The sequence below is a fragment of the Miscanthus floridulus genome, chromosome 1 (assembly GCF_019320115.1).
Source record: "Miscanthus floridulus cultivar M001 chromosome 1, ASM1932011v1, whole genome shotgun sequence".
Lineage (NCBI taxonomy): Eukaryota > Viridiplantae > Streptophyta > Magnoliopsida > Poales > Poaceae > Miscanthus > Miscanthus floridulus.
The window spans coordinates 153,356,852-153,382,321 of NC_089580.1; the positions used below are offsets into that span (position 1 = coordinate 153,356,852).

The window sequence follows — 25,470 nt, forward strand, 5'->3', positions numbered from 1 at the left end:
GCATTACCGATACACTATATTAGCTCCCTTCCCTACCGTATATGTATATATGTACAGTGCTGGGCCCACTGGGGGTAGGGCATGGTGTCGGCCCAATCAATTTTCAGTTCTGGGCGTCTGGATGACAAACCAAACCAATGGGTTACGACCATTCTTCCTTGTACGGTGGGACTGGCTTGTCTAGGAATCAAACCCTAGCGGTTATAATGACATATCGAATACAGATAGTTGTTTTTTCCCCTGATATTTAGAATCAGATATAAATAGTGCCGGATGCCTCGGGGTACTGATAACTATTCCATCTACGTATTAGAAATTCAACTTTGAATATTCAGATTATACCCGGTTTTTAAGTCTTTAAACCAGTTCGGGACAGATAAATATCAAGAAAATATCAATACCGTTTTCATGCTACCTACTGTACTACCTCGCACTCGCCTGTTCGTAGTCGTCGCTCTAATCATTCTTGTCACCCACGTATCTCCGCCTTGCCTCACGCCGGTGTGTCGAGCCGTGCCTCTAGGAGACTCCACCTCGCCTCCGCCGTGCTTACCACCCTTTGGGGCCACTTTCGGCCTCAGCCGTTGCTAGGGCATACCCTGATGTGGGCGAAAAAAGAGGTGGCCAAAAAAATCCCTCGTCGCACTAAATGGACCTAGTGATGAACGCACTGGCAAAAAAGAACCAAGGCTCAATATATGAGGCGCTCAACCTTCATCCACTGCTTGATTGGATCTTGGTCAACAATCCTCATTGATCTTGTGGATATAAGTTGGTCTACACCTGCCTGCTCCTGAAGATACAGGCGGTGCATAAGGAGCCTATGGTATTTACTTTCCTTACCTGGACATCTCGGGGACCGCGTCGGCAAGATTTCGCTCGCTCACATGAGAGAGCTAAATTTTTTTAAAACCAATCAAACAAAAGAACGGTCGATTATATTAAAAATAAGGATAGGCCTAGACTAAGCAGTACAATAGAGCAACAACAACAATAAAAGATGGACAACTGTAAATAACAAAAGCAACAAATAACAACAACGACGACCACACAAAGCCAACACACACTAGCAAGAACAACAGGAAGACACAATTGCACAACCAACTAACACTCTAGAAGCTCCACCCCACCCCACCTCTCACTGAGCGACTCACTTCACCATCATCACCGAAGGACGCTGCCATCGAGTCAACAAACTATCGTCACTGGCTCGCCGGCCCGATCAAGCTCCTTGTCACTTGCGCCGACGCAGCGAGGCAAGGTCAGGCAACACGTGCTAGGAAACTAAGCAGGCCTTGTGTTCCGTGATGCGGATAATAACGAGGTAGAAGAATTATTCCTTTCTCTCTTCCACGTCAGCAAAAATATTGATTAGCTTAGCTATTATATGTAAATGTAAGGAGGAGTAGGGAAGAGAATATAAGACATGGTGCCACAGTAATAATAAAAAAGGTTTTTATAGATAAATAAAAACAACTATGGTATAGTTTGACTTTTATAACTTAATTTTTAGGTAAACACTTGGCTCTATTATTGATCTTGCTCTTATCTAAGAAACTATTTACTCCTCTCTTCTTTAATTGTAGTGTCACATTATATTCTTTTTCCTTAGTTGACACATTAATTAATGAACATGAAAACCATCTAGTTCTTGGTTCGGAGAGCCCTAAGCACCATGAATTATTTGTATATTTTTTTGTTTGACCCGAGTTTAACAACGTAATATCCTGAATTCACAAATTCCATTTAGTTCCGCCTATATATGAACGCTAAAAATGAGGAAACGGATCGAGTTACATTTCATTTTCACTTTCATAGCATCACGATCACCCACTTGCTTATATATTGCTTCATGCAGTGACACAAATCGTCATCGGCGTACGTACCGTACGTCTTGTACGGATGACAAGTAGAACAGCGACTGGTACTACCTAGTACCTATACTAAGCTAAATTTAGTTGGGCAGAAAAGGACTAGATTAATTAGTATAGCTAGTAGTACGACTAGCATAATCAACCACACTCGATTTGTAGTAAAACATTTTGACATTTAGAAACCGAAATTATGCAGGACGGCGTCGAGCAGGAGGCCTTCGTGCGCCAGCTTCTGCTCGCCGCCGGCGTCCTCCAGCAGCCACGACTCGATCGCCGACAGTGGCACCTCCCCTTGCCCGGCCGATGTCGTATTCTCCTCGCGCACGAGCAGCAGCTGGTGGCCGGCAGCCACCGGCGCGGCGCGTTTATTGGAGGCGCTGGAGATGGAGCCAGAACACTCCGTCGTTAGCTCGGACGACGACCCCGACACGCTGTCGGCCGCGCCGGGCGTTGCCGGGGCCGGGATGACGGTGCCACCGACGACGACGCAGCTCCTCCCTCTCCCTGCCGCTGGAGCCGCCGCCCACCCGTCCAGCATCATCCTGTCGACGCTGCCCGCGGTGAGCGCGCACGCCTGAGCCCCTGCTGGCCCGGCGGACGCCGCCGACGGCGCCGAACCCGCGGCGGCCATCCCCGGCGGGCCGGCGGCGGCGTCGACGGAGAGGGCGTCGCTGAGGGCGCGCCTGGCGAGGTCGATGTCGGTCTGCAGCTTGAGCTCCCACTGCCCCTTGGGCGGCGGCAGCGACGAGGCGGCGGCAGTGGAGGCGCGCTGCTGCTGCTGGAGGAGGAGCTTCTTCTTGAGGTGTGTGTTCCAGTAGTTTTTGACGTCGTTGTCGGTGCGGTCGGGCAGGTAGGAGGCGATGGCGGCCCAGCGGTTGCCGAGGAGCGCCTGGAGGTGGACGATGAGCCTGTCCTCCTGGTCGGAGAAGCTGCCCCGGCGGATGCCCGGGCGGAGGTAGTTGGTCCACCGGAGGCGGCAGCTCTTGCTGCACCGCAGCAGCCCTGCATGCACGCAGCAGAGTGAGAACATCGATCAGTCATCAGTGGCTGTGAATTCCCATGCGAGCGTACGACGTCGCGCGAAACGGCCAGTGTGGCAGTGTACCCACCTGTGTTGGCGGGGACTGCGCGCCAGTTGCCGGGGCCGTGCTCCTGGACGTAGGAGACGAGGACGAGGTCCTCCTCGGGCGTCCACGGCCCCTTCTTCACGCCCTCCTTGTCGCAGCACGGCGGCCGCCCCATGGATCGAGATCGATCGGAATCGCCGCCGCGCCGTCTGTCGTCGTCGTCGATGCAATGCCGCCGGCCAACAGCGCCGCCCCCGGTGGATCGATGGTGTAGAGAAAAGGAATCAAGACCAAGGTCCCCAGAGGCGTGTGTGTGTCTATGTGTATTTATATCCACGGCCGGGGATCCAACGTGTACACTGCACTGCACGTCTGCCTGCTGTCTGCACAGAGGCAGCACAGAGTAGCACTGTAGCTAGCAATGTACTCCGTACTACGTACAGTAGGTGTAGCTGAGCTTTCTTTTTTCTTTTATTTAATCGGGGCGCTGGCCGGGCCAGCCAGTCCTCGACACCTTGACGCTACAGTACCACACGCGGCAGTGGCACAGTAAAGTCAAAGGGTGGAGTGATCACTGCATCTGCATGTGGGGATTGACAGTGAATTGATCAAGTCAGAAAAGGAGTCAAAGCTCAGACAAATAGCCACTATGGTATCTTAGATTGATATCCAATCTTAAACTAGGCCCAACCGTCCGGTTGGACTTTTGATCCGTGTCTCGATCGGGGGCGCTCAGCCCAATATGGCTGGAGGATCCCTGTCATATTGCGCAATAAATAGAGGTAGAGCCGACGGCTAAGTCACGAGTTTCACTTAAGCTGAGCTCCCCACCGATACCTAAACCTAAATCCGATCTAGAGGGCGCGTAGCCAGTGACGGGAAGCACCTCTGCTACCAGTCGCGCCACCACCGAACAGCGTCACCGGCGACCACTGCACTACGCCGCCACCCGTCTTCCCTGACCGTCGCTGCCCTAGCGCAGACACCGACTCCATGACAGACGCGAGCGGATCCTCCTCTACTGCGGTGTTAGGTTTGACACGTCCAGCTTCTACCCCTCCCTTTCTCCCATTCTACTTACTGTTACTGCATTAGTAGATGTTCTAGGGTTCATAATTCTATTCAACAAGTACCCAACTAGATCTATGCTCCTAGTGATCCTATCGGTTCAACAATGGTATCAGAGCCAGGTTTAGCTATAGACCTAGCTTATCAGTTTAGATCCGCTCAGATCTGAGAAAAGAACGGAGGGTTCGATCCGTTTTCGGATTGAAACCCTAACCCTAATCGAGAAATAAACCCTAACCTCACAGGGAACAAGAACAGTGAAACCCTAACCCTAACCAAACCCTAATCTTGATCCTAACCCCATCCCCAACCCTAAATCGAATAGATCCGAGAAAAGAAGAAAGGAAAATCAAAGAAAAGAAAAGGGGAAGGGGAAGAGGCCTACCTCGTCGCCGTACCATGCTATCGCCTCGTCGGCGCGTGGGCGGGTGCTCGAGAAATGGGCGCCGCGGCCAGGCCACTCGACGGCGGCGTGTTCACCTGCTGGGGAGCGCGTGCACCGGCGAGAGGGCCGGCGACGGCGCCATCATCGTCTCCGAGACAAAGAAGGAGGAGATGGAGGCCGGGTCAGATATAGGGTTTTGGAGGGGATCAGGGCACCGCCCCCAGACCGCTCGACGGCGGTGTGCTCACCCGCTGGGGAGCGCGCACGCCGACGAGGGGACCGGCGACGGCGCCATCACCGTTTGCTCTTGCTTCTGCTCGGTTGCTGTTGTTGCTGCGCTGGCGAAGAGAAAGGAGAGCGGCGAATAGAGAGAGAGCAACGAATAGAAATGAAGCTAGGGTTACCGGGGAGGCAGCCGTGCGCCGATTTTGATCCTGCGACATCGATGCTCGGCCGTCGGATGAAAATGGACGGCTCAGATTGTTTGGGCCAGAGGCCAGCCCAGGCGGGCGCGCGCAGCCGCGCGGCTTTGCCGGCCTAGGCCTAGGTTACGGCCTGGGTGTGGGCAGCGCGAGCGCAAGCAGAGTGGGCCGGGCCGTTTTGCCGGCTGGGCTGAAGGAACAGTGCAGATTTGAGTCAAATTTTGTTTTTGTTTTTCCAGTAAAAGTTTTATTTCCTAGAAAATGGATAAATGGCTTAAAGAAAATAGAAAAGAGAATTTTCTTGTGGGTAAAATTTATCAAATTGAATTATTTTTCGCTGCGTATTTAAAGTTGTAATTTTCATTATTAAATTCGAACCAACAGGAGAATTTAATTTTGAAAACATGGATATGTTTTTACCTTATTATAATATTGTTATTATTCTAACCAACGTTGATGGGTTGTATCAAAGAGATCCCCACTCTCAAAGGTGATAACTATATGAAGTGGAAGAAAAAGATTGACCTGTTCTTTATCTTGGCTGAGGTGGACTAGGTAGTCACCTCACCGTGTCCCACTGAGCCTGTGGCACCGGTGAGGGAGACAAACGAGGCTGATGCTGCTTGGGCAACAAGAGAGGGATTTTGCATCCAAAAGATGTCCTATGACCTTGAGCATAGGAAGTGGGTCACTGCCAATAAGAAATATATGGCTGTGATAAAGAACACGATTGGGCCTGTAATTGTGGGCTCAATCCCAGAGTGTGACACTGTCACCGAGTACCTCGAAAGAATAAAGAGTCAGTTCACTGGCTCTTCAAAGACATATGCTACCCAACTGATAAAGCAGCTGGTGACAGAGAGGTACTCTGGTAATGGTGGGATAAGAGAGCATATACTAAGGATAAGCAATTTGGCATCCAAGCTAAAACCAATGGATCTGGCTCTCAAAGAAGAGTTCCTTATCCATCTAATTTTTGCTTTCTTGCTAAAAGAGTTTGACATTTTTATTGTCAACTACAATATACAGCTCGAGAAATGGGACATAGAGAGACTCATGGCTATGTGTGTGCAAGAGGTGGAGAGAATGAAAGCTGCCAATGGTGGCACTATCAATTATCTTAAAGACAACAAGAAAAATAATAATAATGCTAACTCCTTCTTAAAGTCAAAGGGAAAGGGTCCCATGCTGCATCAGCCTTAGCAGAACAAGTTCATAGTAGAGAAAGACCAGTGTCTTTATTGCAAGAAGATGGGACATTATAAGAAAGATTGTCCCGATTACTTAAAGATGATCATGGCAAAGAAAGATGAGAACATTATTATATTTATAAATGAATTCCTGTATATACAGTATTCAAAATCTACTTGGTGGATTGACTCAGGTGCAACTGTTCATGTTGCTAATTCTTTACAGGGATTTCGTTTGACGAGGACTACGCAAAGAAGCGAAAGATACGTTATAGTTGTAAATGGAGTCTGAGCAGATGTTGAAGTCGTTGATGATCTTTCTCTAGAGCTTGCTGATGGTTTCACACTTTTACTTAGAGATATACTATATGTTCCCTCTCTACAGAGAAACTTGATTAATGTTTCATGCTTGGACAATGATGGATACGATTGCCATTTTGGAAATGACAAATGTAAGATAACATTTAATAATGCATGTGTTGGTCTTGCAATCTTACAAAATAAGCTTTATTTATTATCACTACGTGATGATGTGAATGTTGTATGCGATGATGGGAACGTTGCGTGCGACAATGAGAATGTATCCTCGTCTGTGGATGTAAACAGAAAACGAAAGACAGCTTACGATGCATTGTCGAAATTATGACACTATCGTTTAGGCCATATTTCGAGGGGGTGAATAGAAAGATTAGTTAAAAATGATATTCTTCCTTCATTAGAGCTCTCAGATTTAGAACAGTGCAGAGAATGCATAAAAGGAAAGTATGTAAAGAAAATTTAAAAAGATGCCAAACGAAGCGTAGGAATTTTACAAATTATTCACACAGACATCTGTTGTCCATTTCCTGTAAAGAGTGTGGATGGTTATGATTCGTTCATAACATTCACAGATGATTACTCCCGTTATGGCTACATTTATCCAATCAAAGAAAGAACAGAAGCATTAGATAAATTTAAGATATTTAAGGCAGAAGTTGAAAACCAATATAATTTAAAAATTAAGATAGTCAGGTCCGACCGTGGGGGGGGGTACTATGGTCGGCATACCCCATATGGCCAAGTTCTTGGACCTTTTGCAAGGTTCTTATAGGAGAATGGTATAGTAGCCCAGTATTCTACACTGGGTGAACCTCAGCAGAATGGAGTAGCTGAAAGGCGTAATCGTACCCTGATGGATATGGTGCGCAGTATGATAAGTTACTTCACCTTACCGTTGAGCCTGTGGATGGAGGCATTAAAAACCACCATTCATATTCTCAATAGAATACCAAGTAAGTCGGTACCCAAAACACCATATGAGTTATGGACAGGAAGAGTACCCTCACTAAACCACTTACGTGTGGGGGGGATTCCTGCTGAGGCTAAAGTATTTAACCCAAACATTGAGAAACTAGATCCCAAAATAGTTAGTTGTCATTTCATTGGCTACCCATAAAAGTCAAAAGGTTTTCATTTCTACTATCTAGACAGACATACAAAGTTTGTGGAAACAAGACACGCTATCTTCCTAAAGGATGAAATGAGGAGGAGCATGGTAGCTCGAGAAATTGACCTTGAAGAGAAGTGGGTGTATGCGCCTACTCTAATAATTCATGAGCCATTTTTCTCACTACCTACTGTCGCTGCACCGATAGTGCAAGACACTGTGGTGCTAGCACCTATTGTTATTCCGCCTGTGGCAACAATGAATGACGATGAGGAACATGTTCTTCAGGATCCTATAGAACCTATTGCCACACATGAGGGAGAACAACAACAGCCTCAAACAGAAGATGTGCCAAATGTGGAGGCCCCTAAAAGGTCTCAAAGAGTTAGAAAATCAGTTATTCCCATTAACTTTGAAGTACTGAGAAATTTCAAATGGATGATGATCCCACCTTATTTGAAGAAGCCATGAGAAGTGATCATTCATCAAAGTGGCTTGAGGTCATGGAAGATGAAATGAAATCAATGAATGCCAATAAAGTTTGGGACTTGGACATAATTCCTAAAGGAGCCAAAATAGTAAGCTGTAAATGGGTCTACAAAATCAAACTTGACTCTCAAGGAAATATAGAGAGATATAAAACGCGACTTGTGGCAAAAGGCTTTACGCAAAGAGAAGGGATTGATTACAATGAGACCTTTTCTCCAGTCTCATATAAAGATTCCTTTAGAATCATAATGGCATTAGTGGCACATTACGATTTAGAATTACATCAGATGGATATAAAGACGACATTTCTCAACGGAGACTTGAAGGAAAATATTTACATGGCACAACCGAAAGATTTTGTCATGAAAGGAAAAGAACGAATGGGATGCCACCTAAGGAAATTCATTTATGGATTAAAATAAGCTTTAAGACAGTGATACTTGAAGTTTGATCAAACAATAAGAAATTTTGGGTTTAAAGAGAATATTGAGGACAATTGTGTCTATGCAAAGTTTAAGAATATAAATTTTATCTTCCTTGTCCTGTATGTGGACGACATCTTACTTGCTAGTAGTGATGTCAGTCTACCACTGGAGACAAAGAAGTTTTTGTCCTTAAAATTTGATATAAAAGATCTTGGTGAAGCCTCGTTCGTTCTAGGGATCGAGATTCACCGAGATAGAAGTAAAGGGGTATTAGAACTGTCACAAAAGGCATACATAGAAAGAATCTTAAAGAAATTCAGTATGCACAAATGTAGTCCCTCACCTGCTCCTATAGTCAAGGGCGACAGATATGAGGATTTTCAATGCCCTAGAAACCAATATGAGATCAATCAAATGAAAGCGGTTTCATATGCTTCAGCTATCGAAAGCTTGCAATATGCTCAAGTATGTACGCGCCCTGACTTGGCATTTATTACCGGGTTACTTGGCAGATTTCAGAGCAATCCTGAAACAAAACACTGAAAATTAGTAAAGAAAGTCTTACGTTATTTGCAAGGAACGAAAGACCTCAGATGACGTATAGAAGATCTGATTCACTCATATAGTGGGATATTCATATTCTGATTATGCGGGAGATGATAGAAAATCCACGTCTGGATATGTATTCACTCTCGCAGAGGGAGCTATTTCATGGAAAAGCTCAAAGCAAATCGTCACTACATCATCCACAATGTATGCCGAGTGTGTAGCATGTTATGAGGCAACAGGGCAGGTGAACTGACTAAAGAAGTTCATACCTGGTTTGAAGGTGGTTGACGACATCTATAGACCACTTAAGTTACACTATGATAATAATCCGGCAGTACAGTATGCTCACAACAATGACCCCATTCAGCTTACCTTAAAACCGGCTTGTTCGGCTTCTTTTTTTAGCCGGAACAGTGTTTTTCTCTCACAACAATTCAGCCAGAACAATATTTTTCAGCCAGTTTCAGCCAAGTTTCAGCAAGCCGAACAGGGCCAATAAGTCAAGTGGTGTTGCTAAACACATTGATATAAAGTATTATATTGTGAAAGATAAAGTCTAGGATCACGTCATAAGTCTTGAGCATATAAGTACCGAAAAGATACTCGCGGATCCACTTACAAAAGGCTTATTACCCAATGTGTTCAGAGAACATGTAGCCGACATGGGTTTAAGGGAAAGCCTATAATTTCTGGACGAAAGAAGGCCCAAAGTTAAGTATCTATTTCAGAACAGAGTGGTGTGTTGTAGCTGCTAAATCTATCGGCAATTGACCGTGACGATAAAATATGCTCTATACGCTAATTTGTAATGGAATGAATAAAAGTAAATGATATGAAATTGAAAGATGGTATGAGATGAAGGGGGAGATTGTTAGATTGATTTCCAATCTCAAACTAGGCCCAACGGTCTAGTTGGGACTTTGATCCGCGCCCTGATCGGGGGCGCCCAGCCCACTATGGCTGGAGGATCTCTGTCACACTGCGCAATAAATAGAGGTGGGGGCCGGCGGCTCAAGTCACGAGTTTCGCCTGAGCCGAGCTCCCCACCTACACCTAAACCCTAATCCGATCTAGAGGGCGTGCAGCTAGTGACGGGAAGCACCTCCGCTACCGGTCGCGCCGCCACCGGACAACGTCACCGGCGACCACTGCATTGCGCCGCCACCCGTCTTCCCCGACTGTCGCTGCCCTAGCGCAGACACCGACTCTATGGCAGACGCGAGCGGATCCTCCTCCACTGCGGTGTCAGGTTTGACACGTCCATCTTCTACCCCTCCCTTTCCCTCGTTCCTGCATTAATAGACATTCTAAGGTTTATGATTTTATTTAACAGTAAGTAACCGACTATATCTATGTTTCTAATGATCCTATCGGTTCAACATGGTCTAGATTGGCTGGTGAACATCATCGTCCGATACACACTAGCAGTACGTAGCAGCATTACTCTTTCTGTCATCTTTATTTCATCCAATATTACTTGTAGTTGACTACTACTCGCGGCTCAAATGCAAATCGGTCGCCCTCGTCCCCGAAATAGTTAGCGTGCACCGATCGATTACGTTGAGCAAGTCGTATATTACTCTAAGCTTGCTTGCAACTGATGATAGATAGCAATGGAACCACACATGTTGGTTTCCTCAAAGATTGCTTGCACGCATAAAAAATGACGCGCGCTCGGCTGTGCATGGAAGGGTCATCACAGATACGACATTATATAATACTATATATGATATGTATATACTCCCTGCATCCACTTTTAGTACGCGTTCTAGGGTTCGAAAATGTCAAACAATATAAGTTTGTTCAATAATTAGTCAAATAATATACATGTTTGATGTATCTTGTACATGTACTAAAAACAAAAGGAGGTCGTAGCACTATGACTGACTTATTAGAGCGTTCGTAGTGTGCTCATTTACCCCGGTTCTGTAGCCCGGTCCTATACATTGCGCATGTCACTCCTAGGCCATGTTTAGTTCATCAAAATTTAAACTTTGGCACTATAAAAAAAGAAGATTCTCCGTCATATCAAACTTGTGGTACATGCATGGAGTACTAAGTGTTGACGAAATCAAAAACTAATTGCACAGTTTGGTTATACTTTGTGAGACAAACATTTTGAGCCTAATTAGTCAACGATTGAACAATTATTATCAAATACAAACGAAATGCTACAGTGCGCTATAGTAGCACAGGCTTTCTAAACACGGCCCTATACTCCAAAACAAAGAACCAGCTCCTATAGATGGAAACTGCTCCCATCAAATAAAATATATTATTCTCTCTCCCGATCTTGTCTACTCCCTTTGAGACATTGCAACTATAATAGGGAATGTAGCATTCTTTTTTCTTGTTGTGGGCCCACACCTCAATGATGATGCCGTTCCTATACACTGATATTTTGAACAAAGTAAGCATGCTTCTATGGCTCCTGTCGCTTCATTGATAAGTCATGATCGAAAGTACTGTTGACTGATTTATTGTGAGAGAAAAATAATATTTGTTGATTAAAAAAAAATATGGCTTATAAGCCAAAGACGTATATAGAACCAAGTGTGCTCCTATACGCTGCTGGTGCCACACAAGGCGTAACATTATGGCCCTGTTTGGTTGGGCTTTTGGCTTTGGCTTTTGGCCCCAAAAGCCAAAAGCCCAACCAAAGGGGCTGCTTTTGGAGGGCGCTTTTTCAGAAGCAGCTGCTTTTCCGTAGTTCATTTTTGAAAGCTGGGTTGACCCTGCTTTTGGCTTTTGGCTTTCTGCTTTTCGAAATTGGTGGAATAAAAAGCTCTTCCATAGTTGTTTCAAGAGAGATAAAGATAAAAGGTATATTTTATACTTGTTTAACCAAACAGCTTTCAGCTTTTCTACAGCTCACAGCCCACAGCAGCTTTTCCACAGCTCACAGCTCACAGCAACTTTTTTCCATAGCCACAGCTCAACCAAACAGGGCCTATATCAGTTGGCCGATGAAATACTAGGTAGCTCTCGTTGGCATTGGCAATTGACGATTGCTCCATCTCCATCGCGTGATCCCGAAACGTCACTCACCGCACCATTCCATGCATGAAAGCTCAGATTTTTCAGGGGCTGCCGGTTAATACCATGCATTTCGACCCGTCGCGGGCGTCCCATTTTGACTTGGCGCCCGGCGTCTGCACGCAAACGCAAATTTGATGCGTCCGAGTCGTCAAGTCTCCAGCTCCAGGACTGGATCATCCAGCTCTCTCCTTGTCTCTCACTCCACCACCACACACAAGCAAGCGTGGTTGTTACTATACTTATCAGTACTGCCATTTGATCACCTCTTAATGTGGCCTCATAGATCTCGATCGCAAAGATGCAATTAGCCAGGGGATCTGATTGTGGAGGGATCGGAGTAGGCAGGGAGTACTACTCGTATACGTAACGATTATGCGTACACATGCCTGATGGCTGATGCACATTGGTTCAACAGAGAGAGAGAAGAAGAAGCAATCAACTTAAAGGCTCGTATACGAGCAACCAACCAGCGCTGCAGATCGGAGAAGGCTGACCGGTCAGCCGGCGACGGGTCCAGGCGACTGGTGACCTAGCTAGCTAGCTCTCGCGATCGACGCTAATTAATGTGGGTGCCACCGGACCGGAGCGGAGGATGGCATGGCACGTCAACTTGGCCCGCGCAACGCCACCGACGACGGCAGGGATGGCCCGATGGGCACGCACGCCGATCCCCCACCGGCCACCGGCCGTGGGCGCGTGGCGCAGCAGTTCCCGGCGAAACTCGAGATCATATTAATGGTCACGATGCACGACCAAAATGATGAACCTTGCTTGTACGTCGTACCCGCCATGTCCTTTTGTGCAATCCGTTAGCTGTTGCTACCACTACTACTATCACGGTTTCTTAACTACCAGCACTAAAGCAGCGAGCTAAAGAGGCACAGACCATGCACGTGGCAGCAGCGGCAACGAGCATGTGCCATTTTCTCCTCCGTCGAAAGGACTGCTGAGAGTTGGTGTCGATCGTCGTCGTCTCAGGGCTCCGAGGCTCAGGGACGAGATGACGAAGCAAAGCAAAGTACGGTCGCAGTTGCAAGCGGAGCACGGTACTGTACAATCTGCATTCTGCACTGTGCCTGCTACGGATTAAGCAGTGCTCAGATGTCGCGTGCTTGGAAGGAAGATGAACGACGAAACGGCATGCGAGAAGAGGGCCGAATGCGCACGCCCCCCTCCAGCTGCGACTCACCTAGGGCCAGTGGGATACGTCAGGTCAATAGGACGATAGGTCACCTGCATCACGGAATTCATCACAAAGTCCTCTTGCAACTTAATGCAACAGCGACCTCGCCATCAAAGCCGTCCTTCCGGTCAGCCTGGCACACAGGCAACATGGCCTAATGAACATGGCAGACGTCCCAGAGAGGCATCCAATGCAAAAACGGCCCCTGATGTTTCGGTTAAACAACCTTGCGACGTCCCGTAGACACACTCAAGCCACATTTTTTTTTTCCAAGGCAAAATCTAGAATTGCATTTTTTTTTGAACCGAGTGAGTGCATCCGTGCGCTCTTTGTGTCTTTACGGATATAACCATTAACCAGTGGTTTCCATGAGAATTTACTATATATCATGTCATAAATGTTGTGCTCAAATTCTTAATATGTCATCTGCAGAAAGCCAGAAAGTAACATTCAAGTACAGCACTGCTTTCCTGACCCCACTTTTCATCTGTGACAAGTTGGTAACTGTAGCAGTACTATGAACCTATGGTACTTCAAGCCATATATTCTGACTGAGACCGTATCTTCAATTGGTCAACAAATCTACGGTGGGTGTGTTTGTCGTCTTTAGGTCAAAAGTAAATAGCGGTATTAATTAATACCAGCAGACACGTTGTACCATGAAATGAAGGAAAATAGAAAGTTTCTGATGAGGCACAAAGAAGCTTGAACACTTCTCTTGGAAATGATTTTGTGAAGTGAACAAGTCAGAAAGAAGTCAGATCTAGAGTATAGGCAGAGTTAATGACTGGATCAATTAATTAGGGCCTTGTATAGATTGCCTCAAAATTCAAGTTTTTCACTCTCTCTTCATCAAATCAATTTTTGGACGTATGCATGGAGCATTAAATGTAGGTAAAAAAAAACTAATTACACAGTTTGGTTGTAAATCACGAGACGAATCTTTTGAGCCTAGTTAGTCCATGATCGGACAAAGTTTGTCAAATACAAACGAAACGTGCTACAGTGTCGGCCTAGGACAGCAATTTGGCCTCTTTCCCTAAGAAAATCATAATATATTTCAAGCAAGCTAGCTACTAGCTTGCTGACAAGTTAATGAATGCATACATCATATCAGATGGTAGCTTACAATTCACCAGAATTTCATTCTAACACCACAAAAATGGGCAAGGCCAGTAACCATGCATAAAGTAAATGTGTACACTGACAGAATCATGAAGGCAGTGAAGGAAGAGGCAGAGAGCGTGTTAACTGAGAGATTAACCAGACCAGTAAGGATATTTGCCTGAAAGAAGAAGATATACTCAAGTTTCAGTTCAATTAACCTGGCAAATCGAACAACTCTCAAATAAATGCACAGCGAAGTTTAATTACTTGACAATGTCCATTTTATAGTAATAAAGAAAGCAAGCAATGATCTTACCAGAAGGAATGAACCAAGCATATTTTGATTGAATGCATCTTCAAGAACCAAGTTCTTTTTATATGAGGCGAACCCAGCTAATGTGAGGATAGATAAAACCTGCATTGGATATTCAGTCAGCATGAACAGTGAAGCTAATGTGAAGCATGAACAGAAATACTAGACCAAACAACTAAAGAAAAAAACCAGACAAACCCATTGTTGGTAAACTCTTAGGAAAGCAGGTTCGTTTACTTGGGTAAGTAGTAAATTTTGTGTCTTTGCAAACCCCCATGCTACTATTCAAGGGTCTGATGATATGGCAAAGTTGCTCCCAAATCATAAAACAGTAACATTAGCAGGCAAAGCAATAAATAGAATGGAATTTTGAACCATTCCGTGCACATTATATCAAGTGGAAACATGTAAGACATACTGACTGAAAGATTACAAAATATTTAAAGCATATAAGACTGCATCTAATAATTTGCCCCTAACGCCTTGGCTTACTTTGGCCTCATTACAGGTTAATTTGTAGGCATTGTCAGATAAAGTGCATATTGTTAAAGAAAAGTCCAATATTTGTCCGCTGCTTAACAAATACAAACACTACCAAGATGTTAAAGAAAAGACCAACCTGGTGTGCTAATTAATGTATACTATAATTGCACGAAAGAACATAGAAAAGAACAATACCTGAAAATTCTGGCCAAAAACAAGCATAACATAAGCGAAGTTGCACTGCAAAATGAATGTTTTGATCAAGTTTCAAGCTATATGTATTGATTTCCAATTCAATCTAAAGACTGAGCAGAAAAAAGGTTAAGCATTAAAATTTATTTACTGCAAATTTAAATGCTATAACTCATTTTACACTGTATCCAGCCTAATAATAAGCATTAAAGTTTCCTGACTAAAATAATTGTCATTCAATGTTAAGACCACAATATTCAGCTCCACGAACCATAAAATTGGTATAGCAACTTTTAAAAACATTCTCCAAGCATTATTGATTTCATGCTAGAGTAAAAAGTTAATCAAAATTAGTATCTTACCATTCGCCGAGAAACTCTCTCAATATAGCTATCAAAGATGATTGCCAAAATCCTATAAACATGACGTTTGAGCAAATCTTAATAATCAGAAAATATTCAAAACAACAATCAAGCATGTCGGCGTTGTTTCAATGTTTCTTACCAAAAAGATGCGGCAAGAACCCAGATTTGCATGACTTGAGTGTTCCTGTTCTTGCCCTTTGAACTAGTGTCAACGAACAGATAGAAACCCAAAGAAACACCAATTAGAAACATACCCCAGTATCCTGCCATGTGAGGGTATCCATTAGTGGAATGCATATTTTTACAGCAATCTTAAAATACAATGCACGCAAATTTATGGCATGCAGCTACTAAAAGGGAGCTATAGCTAACGGTAATTAGTGTGTGTACTTAGGACCTCTTTGGCAGGGCTTCGGCGGGCTCCGGCTCCTGCACTGTAGCAGGGTGTCGGCCGCCCAACGGCCGACAGGTGCCTACAGGAGCCGGAGCCGTGGAGCCAGAAAAACGAGCTTCTCCGGCTCCGGTTGTGTCAGTGAGAGAGCAAAGGAGGGGAGAGAAAAACGGCTCCGGTAAATAGTAACCAGGTGTCGGCCCCTGGGCGGCCGACAGGCCGGAGCCGCCGAAGCCCTGCCAAAGAGGCCCTTAAGCTTAGTAAGATAAAAAGAAACTATGTGTAGCATACATAAATAGGGTAAAAGAAATAGAAAAAAGATTAGTAAGATGCATGTGCAAGACCTGCATTTATGCCTGCATCTTCATGCTAAGAAGGTTGAACGGCTGTATGTTTCTCAGTAGCAGCAGCAGCAGCAACAACAACAACATAGCCTTTCAGTCCCAAGCAAATTGGGATAGGCTAGAGTTGAAACCCACCAAAAGCCCCAAGTCACGGTTCAGGTACTTCAATAGCTGCTTTCCAAGTACCCATATTCAAACATAGATCACTAGGTATATCCCAAGCTTTCAAATATCTTTTTATTGCCTCTCCAATGTCAATTTCGGTCTACCTCTACCTCTCCTCATATTATTAGCTTGGCTTAGGACTCCACAATGCACTGGTGCCTCTAGAGGTCTCCTTTGGACATGGCCAAACCACCTCAACCGATGTTTGACAAGCTTTTCTTCAACTGGTGCTACCTCTAGGCGATCACGTATATCATCGTCCCGAACTCGGTCCATTCTTGTGTGACCGCAAATCCATCGCTAACATACACATTTCTGCAACACTCAGTTGTTGAACATGTCGAATTTTTGTAGGCCAACATTCTGCTCCATATAACATAGCCGGTCTAATCGTCGGTCTATAGAACTTGCCTTTTAGCTTTTGTGGTACCCTCTTGTCACAGAGAATGCCAGAAGCTTGTCGCCACTTGATCCACCCTGCTTTGATTCTATGGCTAACGTCCGCATCAATATCTCCATCCCTCTGTAGCATCGATCCCAGATACCGAAAGGTATCCTTCTTAGGCACTACTTGACCTTCCAAACTCACATCTCCCTCCTCCTGTACAACTCCGCCAAAGCCGCATCTCATGTATTCGGTTTTAGTTCTGCTCAATCTAAAACCTTTAGACTCAAGGGTCTGTCGCCATAACTCTAGTTTCCTATTTACTCCCGCCTAACTTTCGTCCACTAACACTACATCATCAGCGAACAACATACACCAAGAGGTATCCCCTTGTATGTTCCTGGTAACCTCATCCATTACCAAGACAAAGAGATACGGACTTAAGACTGACCCTTGATGAAGTCCAATTTTAATCGGGAAGTAATCTATGTTACCATCGTTTGTTCGAACACTAGTCACAATATTGTTGTATATGTCCTTGATGAGGATCACGTACTTTGATGGGACTTTATGTTTGTCCAAAGACCACATAACATTTCTTGGTATCTTGTCATAAGCCTTCTCCAAGTCAATGAAAACCAAGTGGAGGTCCTTCTTCTGCTCTCTAAACCACTCCATAACATGTCTTATTAAGAAGATTGCTTTTGTGGTTGACCTTCCGGGTATGAAACCAAATTGGTTTGTTGATATCTACGTCGTTCCTCGCAGGCGCTGCTCGATGATTCTCCCATAACTTCATAGTGTGGCTCATCAACTTAATTTCCCGATAATTAGTACAACTTTGGATATCTTCCTTGTTCTTGTAGATTGGTACCAATATGCTTCTTCTCCACTCCTCAGGCATCTTGTTTGATCGAAAGATATTGTTAAACATCTTGGTTAGCCATACTATAGCTATATCCCCGAGACATCTCCACACCTTGATTAGAATACCATCAGGGCCCATCGCTTTGCCCCTTTTCATCCTTTTCAAGGCTTCTCTGACCTCCGATTCTTGAATCCTCCGCACAAAGCGTCTGTTAGTGTCATCAAACGAGTCGTCTAGCTAAACGGTGGTGTTCTCGTTCTCACCATTGAACAATTTATCAAAATACTCTTGCCATCTATGTCTGATCTCATGCTCCTTCACCAAGAGCTGCTCCCTCTCATCCTTTATGCACTTGATTTGGTTGAAGTCCCTTGTCTTCCTATCGCGAGCCCTAACCATCCTATAAATGTCCTTCTCTCCTTCCTTCGTACTCAAACGTCGGTAAAGGTCCTCATAGACCCGCCCCTTTGCTTCACTCACCGCTCGTTTTGCAGTCTTCTTAAAAAAAACGAGCGGTGAGTGAGGCAAAGGGGCGGGCCTATGCATCTTGTATGTTTCTCAGCATTTCAGAAAATAAATGACAAACTACGTAGAACTGTATTTTTTTACCAAGGATGCTATAAATGCCCTCCTTATTCTGGCTGATTATATCAGCACTTCTTTTATCAGAAATGAGGTACTCGTTCAATCCAGAAGATAGCCAAATCTGATATCCTGAAACCAAAAACAGAGACAAATCTTTAATAAAAATATTTTAGCAATGTAAAGTCCATCTAAGCAAACTGGAGAAATCTGTACCAGCAAGGATAAGCAGACCAACTAATCCACAATGTTTTGGATGAATCCTGACAATGGATGTAAGGATAGAAACAGCTGCGAGGGTGAAAAAGAAGTTCCAATGAACACCATACTCTCCTACATGGACCTACAAGATAAAAAAACAGTAGTGTCTTCAAATATGGAATTACTATTAGTAACTTCTCTACCACGCCAGGAAAATTGATATCCAATCACACCACTCAGTATTACTGAAAAGCAAATATGTTGTGGACTTTGTGGTACATAGGGCTTCAGTGTCCAGAAAAGAGGAAATGGAGCATCGTAAATCATATCATAATATAGATCATTGAGGAAAATCAAACTAAACAATTGCATGAATGGCATGCCTAAACAAAGAAGTTGCACACCAGTGTATGTGTCAGTTATAATAAATCACCGAAATAAGTAAATAGTAATGTAGGTAATTGGTGCAAAGAAACAAGAAAAGCACCTGATAATCAACACCCCATGTGGAGATAATGCGAGCAAAACCGAGAAATACCAGTGGACTTATGGAACTCAGCGCTGCCTTGAAACTCCTAAGGAACCCAAGTAGGAACACTGTAAGATACATCATATTAATCTTGTAGACTGATGCTGATTGGCACCTATGGTACAGAAACTAATGTATCCGCACAGTTAAATTAAAGAATTCAAATCAAACATTGAAACACATGAAAGAAGTTCTAGTTATTAGTGACTACACCAGATAAATGGAGCACCAAGTGTCAGTACTAAATGAGAATCAGCGGGACATATGCCATGCAGCGCACCACACTTTTTCCAAGTGTCTATTCAGTATCCCTAAAGATATTTTGTTATGATAAATGACATCAAATCATAGTTAAGGACTTACATGGAGGCTATGTTTCGTGCTTGTCTAGATACCAGTGCGTTAGCCACTACAAAAGATCCTACTCCAAGATCCATCTGTTAGACCATGTGTCAAATTCTTAATATCATTAAAATGGGAAGATGATTTCAGATTGTACATTGCAACTTCTGAACTTTCAAAATTAGTAGTTATACATTCCAAATTGTACATGGCAGCATAGGTTCAACACTGAAAACAATACGCAAAGAATTTCTAGACAAAAGGTAAAAAATAATTCAAATAAAAACTGTGAAGAATAAAAAGTCATTTCATAGATGTTTCTTGCTTGCCATTTCTAGTAAAAAAAAATAAAAGCAATTGTGTATGCAAAACACAGGAATAAAAGATACTAAAGGTGATTATTAGTTCATGTTTCCTGGCCAAAGTTCTATTCACTGAACCAAGCTAATAAAATCATATACTCATATATCTTTCAAGTGGCAGGGCAAGGAATCTCAGAGCCTGGATAAGCCTAAGCATGGTAACATACTCATAACATAGACCATGTACACAACTCCACAAGCAGAGTTGTTTTACCTGCAGTCTAGGGTCTGCAACTGCAATGTTCGACGGCAGCGAGGCCAGGCAAATGCCCTGTGTTACCAGGCCTAAATCCGCCACTGTATCGTTAGCAATTTAAACATTTTTATGACTGTATGAACAGTTTTGTGGAAGGTGGTCTGTATGCACAGTGTGTGTGTGTGTGTGTGTGGGGGGGGGGGGGGGGGGGGGGGGATAAGGCACAGCTGGTTCTTGAATAGCACTTGTATTTATCATGAGGGTTAGGCCCAAACATGTACAGGTGTGGACAAAACAATGGGGAGATACAAATAAGATACGAAAAAAAACGAAAGGAAAAAAACAGGGCTGGATGTATGACTTACGATGCCACTACCATATGTTTCAGCCTTGGCATAGCGTCTTGGAAAAATTTTGAAGTCCACAGCTAATATGCACAAACATGTCACCAGAACCTACAGATTACGTAATCATTTTTTATACTTCAGTGGTGCTGCTACATCTCCAGTACTAAAGGACACAAGTTTTCCAATAAATAAAATTTTACACACCACTGAGACTCGATAAGAAGATATGTCTGCCCTGAGCGAAGGCAGCTGACTTCCATCTTTAAGATGAAGCTGAGACCTGGGAGAACAGGATTACATCAATTCCACAATAGACAGGCTGTGTTGCTAGAAGGAAATATAAAATGGACTTTAGAATGGCAGAATCTAAAATAACTTTCCACAGTTCATGTAACAACTCATACAAAATACCTTTTAAACATGATGTAGATGGATATCAGGATTACAAGAGAAATAGCACACGTAAAGGCCCATTCAGATAAGACCTGCAAAATCAAGGAATAACCCAAGGATCCTCATTTTCCTTTTCTTCCAACTAAAAAGTGTTTAATTATGCCCTGTACTGCAAAGTTTGTTTCTCTGTGTGCTCTTTGATCCTTTTTAATTCAAAAACACTAGCGACTAAGCACAATCAAAATATAGAGAAGGGTTACTTACTGTGAAAACCAAAATAATTGGCAATACAACAGTGAGATAATCTACACCTAGTGTAGAGAAGTACTGCATCCAATCTTTACGAACAGGGTGAACTTGATCATCATTTTTCTTTGCTGAATCCTTCCTAGAATTATCTAAAATATGACGAAACAAGGGAAGTATTGCGCTTTGTCAGATCAAATCTATACATGGAAAATAAAATAAGAGAGCGTTTATTTGTTAATGTGAAAATTTAGAAGGTCATACTTAAAATACAGATTGTACTTGAAATGGACGGCCCCTAATCTATGGCATCAACCATCAGATTTATCAACAAGCTAGAAATGGAGGGTGACACACAGAATTGTTAATACAGAAAGTTAAAAGTAATACATTTTCTATGCTGACACAGTGACACTGTAGAATAACTTGGACTATATTGTTGAATTCTCGGTTTACATAAAACAGATCCACAGTTAAATCTGCAAAAGTTGCAGCCTACTAGTAATCGGATTTCCCAATCATATTAGTGGATCTCACTTGCAGATTTGTTGTGGGAATTGATTCAGTGACGCCTTATGCTACAATATAAGAGAAGAATCCGCAGCATTTCAGATGAACTGACCTCTGCTGCTCCACTTTCTGAGAACTACCAATGCCTATGCACCAAAAGAGAAATCAAGTCAAATCCCTCACTCAGCGTGCTTGCGCATACAGAAAAATTGGCAGGAGATTTGAATGGGTTACCGGCACGACGGTGGAGAGCGCCGCGATCTCCAGCAGGGAAGACCCCGTCAGGTTGCTAACGAATCTGCAACACCAAGGCAGGGGAGGGCTAATTAGAGTCGTATAAGGGCGAGAAGGGGAGCGACTGGAACCGCAGCCTCTATTCGTGGGCTAGGGACCCTGGACTTACTGCTCCTTGAGGAGCTTATTCGGGTTCAGGGGCTTGTCGAAGAGGCGGCCCTCCATCGAGATTGGAGAGGCGCGGGAGCGGAGGCGTGAGGGACCAGGAGAAGTGCCGGTAAGGCCTCAGATATGGCCGACGGCACCGCAGCAACGGTGGCCGGCGGACGACGGCGAGGCGAGTACTTCGCTGGCAGCGGCGAGCCGGCAAGCTGCGACGACGCCTTGGCTCCTGGCCCAGTTTGGGTAGAGCTCCCGCTCCCGCTCTCAGCAACTTCCGCTCCGGCCGCTCTCCAGTCAGAATCCCATGGCCCAGATCTGGTCGAAGAGGCTCTAAGGCCCTAATTTTTTTTAAAACGAACTTTAAGGCCTAAATTAGGGTCCGCATGATATCAGGCTTCTGTGGCCCATAAGTCTGAATGTGTTTAGTTTAAAATAGGGAAATTTTGCTACAGAACACGATTAAAATGCATAATATGTTGATGATACCGTCAACACTAAAATTTGCTCGGTACCGTTACAAAATCATGTCCATTTATCGTAACACATCGTACTAAATATTTTATTTATTTTTCAGATTTACAGAGAAGATTAGAAAAATGACTCTTCTTCCCTTGTCTTCAACCTCCGGCTATTCACTATTTTTTCCGAAACACACTGCCGCCGACACTGATCCTCGCGAGAGTCGCAAACAGGTCCTTCTTCCTCCTCACTCCATGGCCATGGAAGCCATGGAGGAGCTTCTGCTGGTCACGCGCGTGGGAGGGAGGGGCCCCAGCTGGGGCTCTCCGGCTAGTCGTCCGGCAGGGTAGAGCGGCGGCACTAGGCCGCACGCGGCTTGCGGGGCCCGCGCGGGCTCGCTGGCAGGACAGCGACGGGGTCGACCGGTGGCAGCTCATGCTGCGCGCAAGAGCGGGAGGGCCTCGGTTGCAGGGGGAGCAGCAGCCGGCCGGCATCCTGTGGGCGGCTCGCGGCGCTAGGCCGCGGCTTCGGGTCGCAGTCTCCGTGGCAAGCTGGGCGGAGCCTGAGCGGACAGCGTTGGGTCAATCCGACTGAGCGTGGATGGCAACCGGGATGGTGTGGGAGGGAGTGCCAGGCGGCTTGACAACGGACGAAGAAAGGCCGGAGATGGCTGGAGCAGAGAGGAAGGCGATGCCGTTCATGGAGTCCTCGCCGGATTTTTGGAAATAGAAAAAAGAGATACTGGAAGAAAGATGAAACTGTGATGGATTTGACAAATGAACAGCATGACGACGCAGAGAGGATCGAGATGAAACTGTGATGGATTTGACAAATGAACAGCATGACAAATGAACAGCATTGTTAAGGCGTTCGGCTATACTCCTTCCCACTTTCAGCTGGTTCTCTCACAAAATACTATTTAACCATCCGAAATAATCCAAAATTCACTATTCCACCTACCAGCCGAACGCCCTCTGGTGGAGACGGAATTCACTGTAACACGACGAACTCGCAGGCGAGATGGCGGTGCCATCGCTGAACCTGAGACGATGTGTTGAAGATAGAGACTTTTCCCTGTGTGCCATTATAAAAGATCGCAATCCCCTGTGTGCCCCTAGAAAAATTCAGCGGTCTTCAGCGCCACTACTCTAACTTTTTCGGGTCCTCCGTGCCACTTTCATCAGTTTAGGCTCTAACGTCGTCAAACTGCAGGTGTGAAAAGACGAAAATGCCCTTAAGTTCAAATATGTTATTAATTTTTTTTGAGCATCTTAACGACTTCAAATGAAAAAACTCAAAACTAGAAAGTTGTAGATCTCGTCGAGATCTATAATTTTCATATAAAAATTATTTTCATTTAATTTCGCAAAAAAAACTATGATGATTTTTCTAAGATATATTAATCATATCAAATCATATTTTTTTGCGGAAATAAATGAAAATAATTTTTATATGAAAATTATAGATCTCGACGAGATCTACAACTTTCTAGTTTTGAGTTTTTTCATTTGAAGTCGTTAAGATGCTAAAAAAAATTAATAACATATTTGAACTTAAGGGCATTTTCGTCTTTTCGCACCTGTAGTTTGACGGCGTTAGAGCCTGAACTAACGGAAGTGGCATGGAGGACCCGAAAAAGTTGGAGTAGTGGCGCTGAAGACCGCTGAATTTTTCCAGGGGCACAGAGGGGATTACGATTTTTTATAAGGGCACACAGGGAAAAGTCTCTTGAAGATAAGGGCGACCAGCCAAAGGTCGAAGATAAACGGCATGTTCGCTAGGTCGTAAAGGATTCTAAATTTGCAGATCTTTCACACCAAGCAGTCCAACAGTAATAATCCACGAGCGTATACGATCGTTTCAGCATCAGCCGAACAGGCTGAAAGGCGACCGGCCAATGGTTGAAGATAAGGGCAAAACAAAGTCATTTGATCCACCTTCTGTCTCCACTAATGCGAGAAATAAATAAAATAATACGCGCAGCAAATGGATATGATTTTGTAATGGTACTAGACAAATTTTCGTTTCTAGCGATGTCCATCAGCATATTATATATTTTAACAGTGTCCTGAAGCAAAACCTCCCTTTAAAATGTCACTATGGAGCATATGCATCTGCATAGTAGTATTTTGAAAAAAATAAAGTACGAAGCTATAAAGACCAGTACAATTTTAGTATAGTAGTTATATTTCGTTACTTTAGTAAATCTATATAATCATGTGTGTGACTTTGGATGACTAGTGCTCGAAGATGTAAGGATCTATATTGATTTAGACAACGTGCCCTAAGTCTAATCCTAGTGGTGTTCGATCATGTTTCTAAGCACAATGGCTCGATGTTGCGGTAGGAGTTACAATGAAGGAGTGGAAGAGAGCGTTATGCGTCTAGATACTAAGGCGTATCCAGAGAACTTGAGAGAGAAATCTTGACCTCTCCTTACATAGATTCAGGGGCCATGTTACAAAGAAAGGGAGAGGAAAAAAAGAGGTGGGCATGCTTTTCGGTGTGTTCGGCTGGGCTTAATTGGCTGGCTGGGCTGAACAGCCCAGCCGTTCGGCGGCCCAGCACTAGCCGAACAGCTGATGTACAAGCCGACTCTCAGCTTCGCTTCGCATTCCCTCACGTCATCCCGTTCCCCTGATAGCGCTATGGTTCCGCTCGCGCGCCGCTCAGCCTCTCACCTCTACGACAGTCGCGACGGCCATGACCTCCGCTTCGCCGTGCCTTCCCAGGCCGCCGTAAGCGGATCTATCCTTGCTCGCCTCGCAACGCCGTGAGGGCGCACTGTCACCGTCGATAGCCTTCCGCGCTGACCGTCTGCTCTGCATCCCTCCCCGAACTCGCCGCCATCGACGCCCATCCACCGACGACAGGTAAACCCGGTTACGCGTTCGGCGTCGTCCCTCCCCCTCCGGATCCGACCCACACGTTCTCATTTTGCTGGTGAGTTCGGAACGCCGCCCACGGATCTCCATCTCAACAGCCCGGAATCACCTTCCGCCCGTAAGTGCTGCATCTCAGCTCGCCCGAATCGCCTGTCGCCTCGCTAGATCCGGTTAACCTAGGTTCGTTCTCGTTAACCTACGTCCCAACTCTCCCTACTCATTGCCTCTGTACCGCGCCCCGCCGCCACTTTCCCAACGCCCCTTTCATACTTCCCCTCCACCGCCGCCTCCT

The 25,470-nt window shown here is 44.7% G+C and overlaps 2 protein-coding genes across 2 annotated transcripts; both read right to left on the bottom strand.

Annotated features, from left to right (window-relative positions):
• Positions 1-1,759: 1,759 nt before the first annotated feature.
• Positions 1,760-3,381, bottom strand: LOC136498281 (transcription factor MYB30-like). Its single transcript, XM_066494231.1, has 2 exons — positions 2,984-3,381; positions 1,760-2,876 (listed from the first exon to the last, which is right to left on the bottom strand). Exons 1-2 carry the CDS (start codon positions 3,114-3,116, stop codon positions 2,050-2,052), a joined length of 960 nt encoding a protein of 319 aa, XP_066350328.1. The 5' UTR covers positions 3,117-3,381; the 3' UTR covers positions 1,760-2,049.
• A 10,668-nt stretch (positions 3,382-14,049) lies between these two features.
• On the bottom strand, positions 14,050-22,167 carry LOC136498288 (uncharacterized protein At4g17910-like). The gene is made up of 16 exons (XM_066494238.1): positions 21,842-22,167; positions 21,673-21,736; positions 21,551-21,584; positions 20,947-21,080; positions 20,701-20,774; positions 20,494-20,569; positions 20,308-20,397; positions 19,406-19,479; positions 19,001-19,088; positions 18,529-18,655; positions 18,340-18,444; positions 15,717-15,840; positions 15,575-15,626; positions 15,216-15,260; positions 14,541-14,639; positions 14,050-14,402 (listed from the first exon to the last, which is right to left on the bottom strand). Exons 1-16 carry the CDS (start codon positions 21,895-21,897, stop codon positions 14,250-14,252), a joined length of 1,395 nt encoding a protein of 464 aa, XP_066350335.1. The 5' UTR covers positions 21,898-22,167; the 3' UTR covers positions 14,050-14,249.
• Between the last annotated feature and the right edge of the window lie 3,303 nt (positions 22,168-25,470).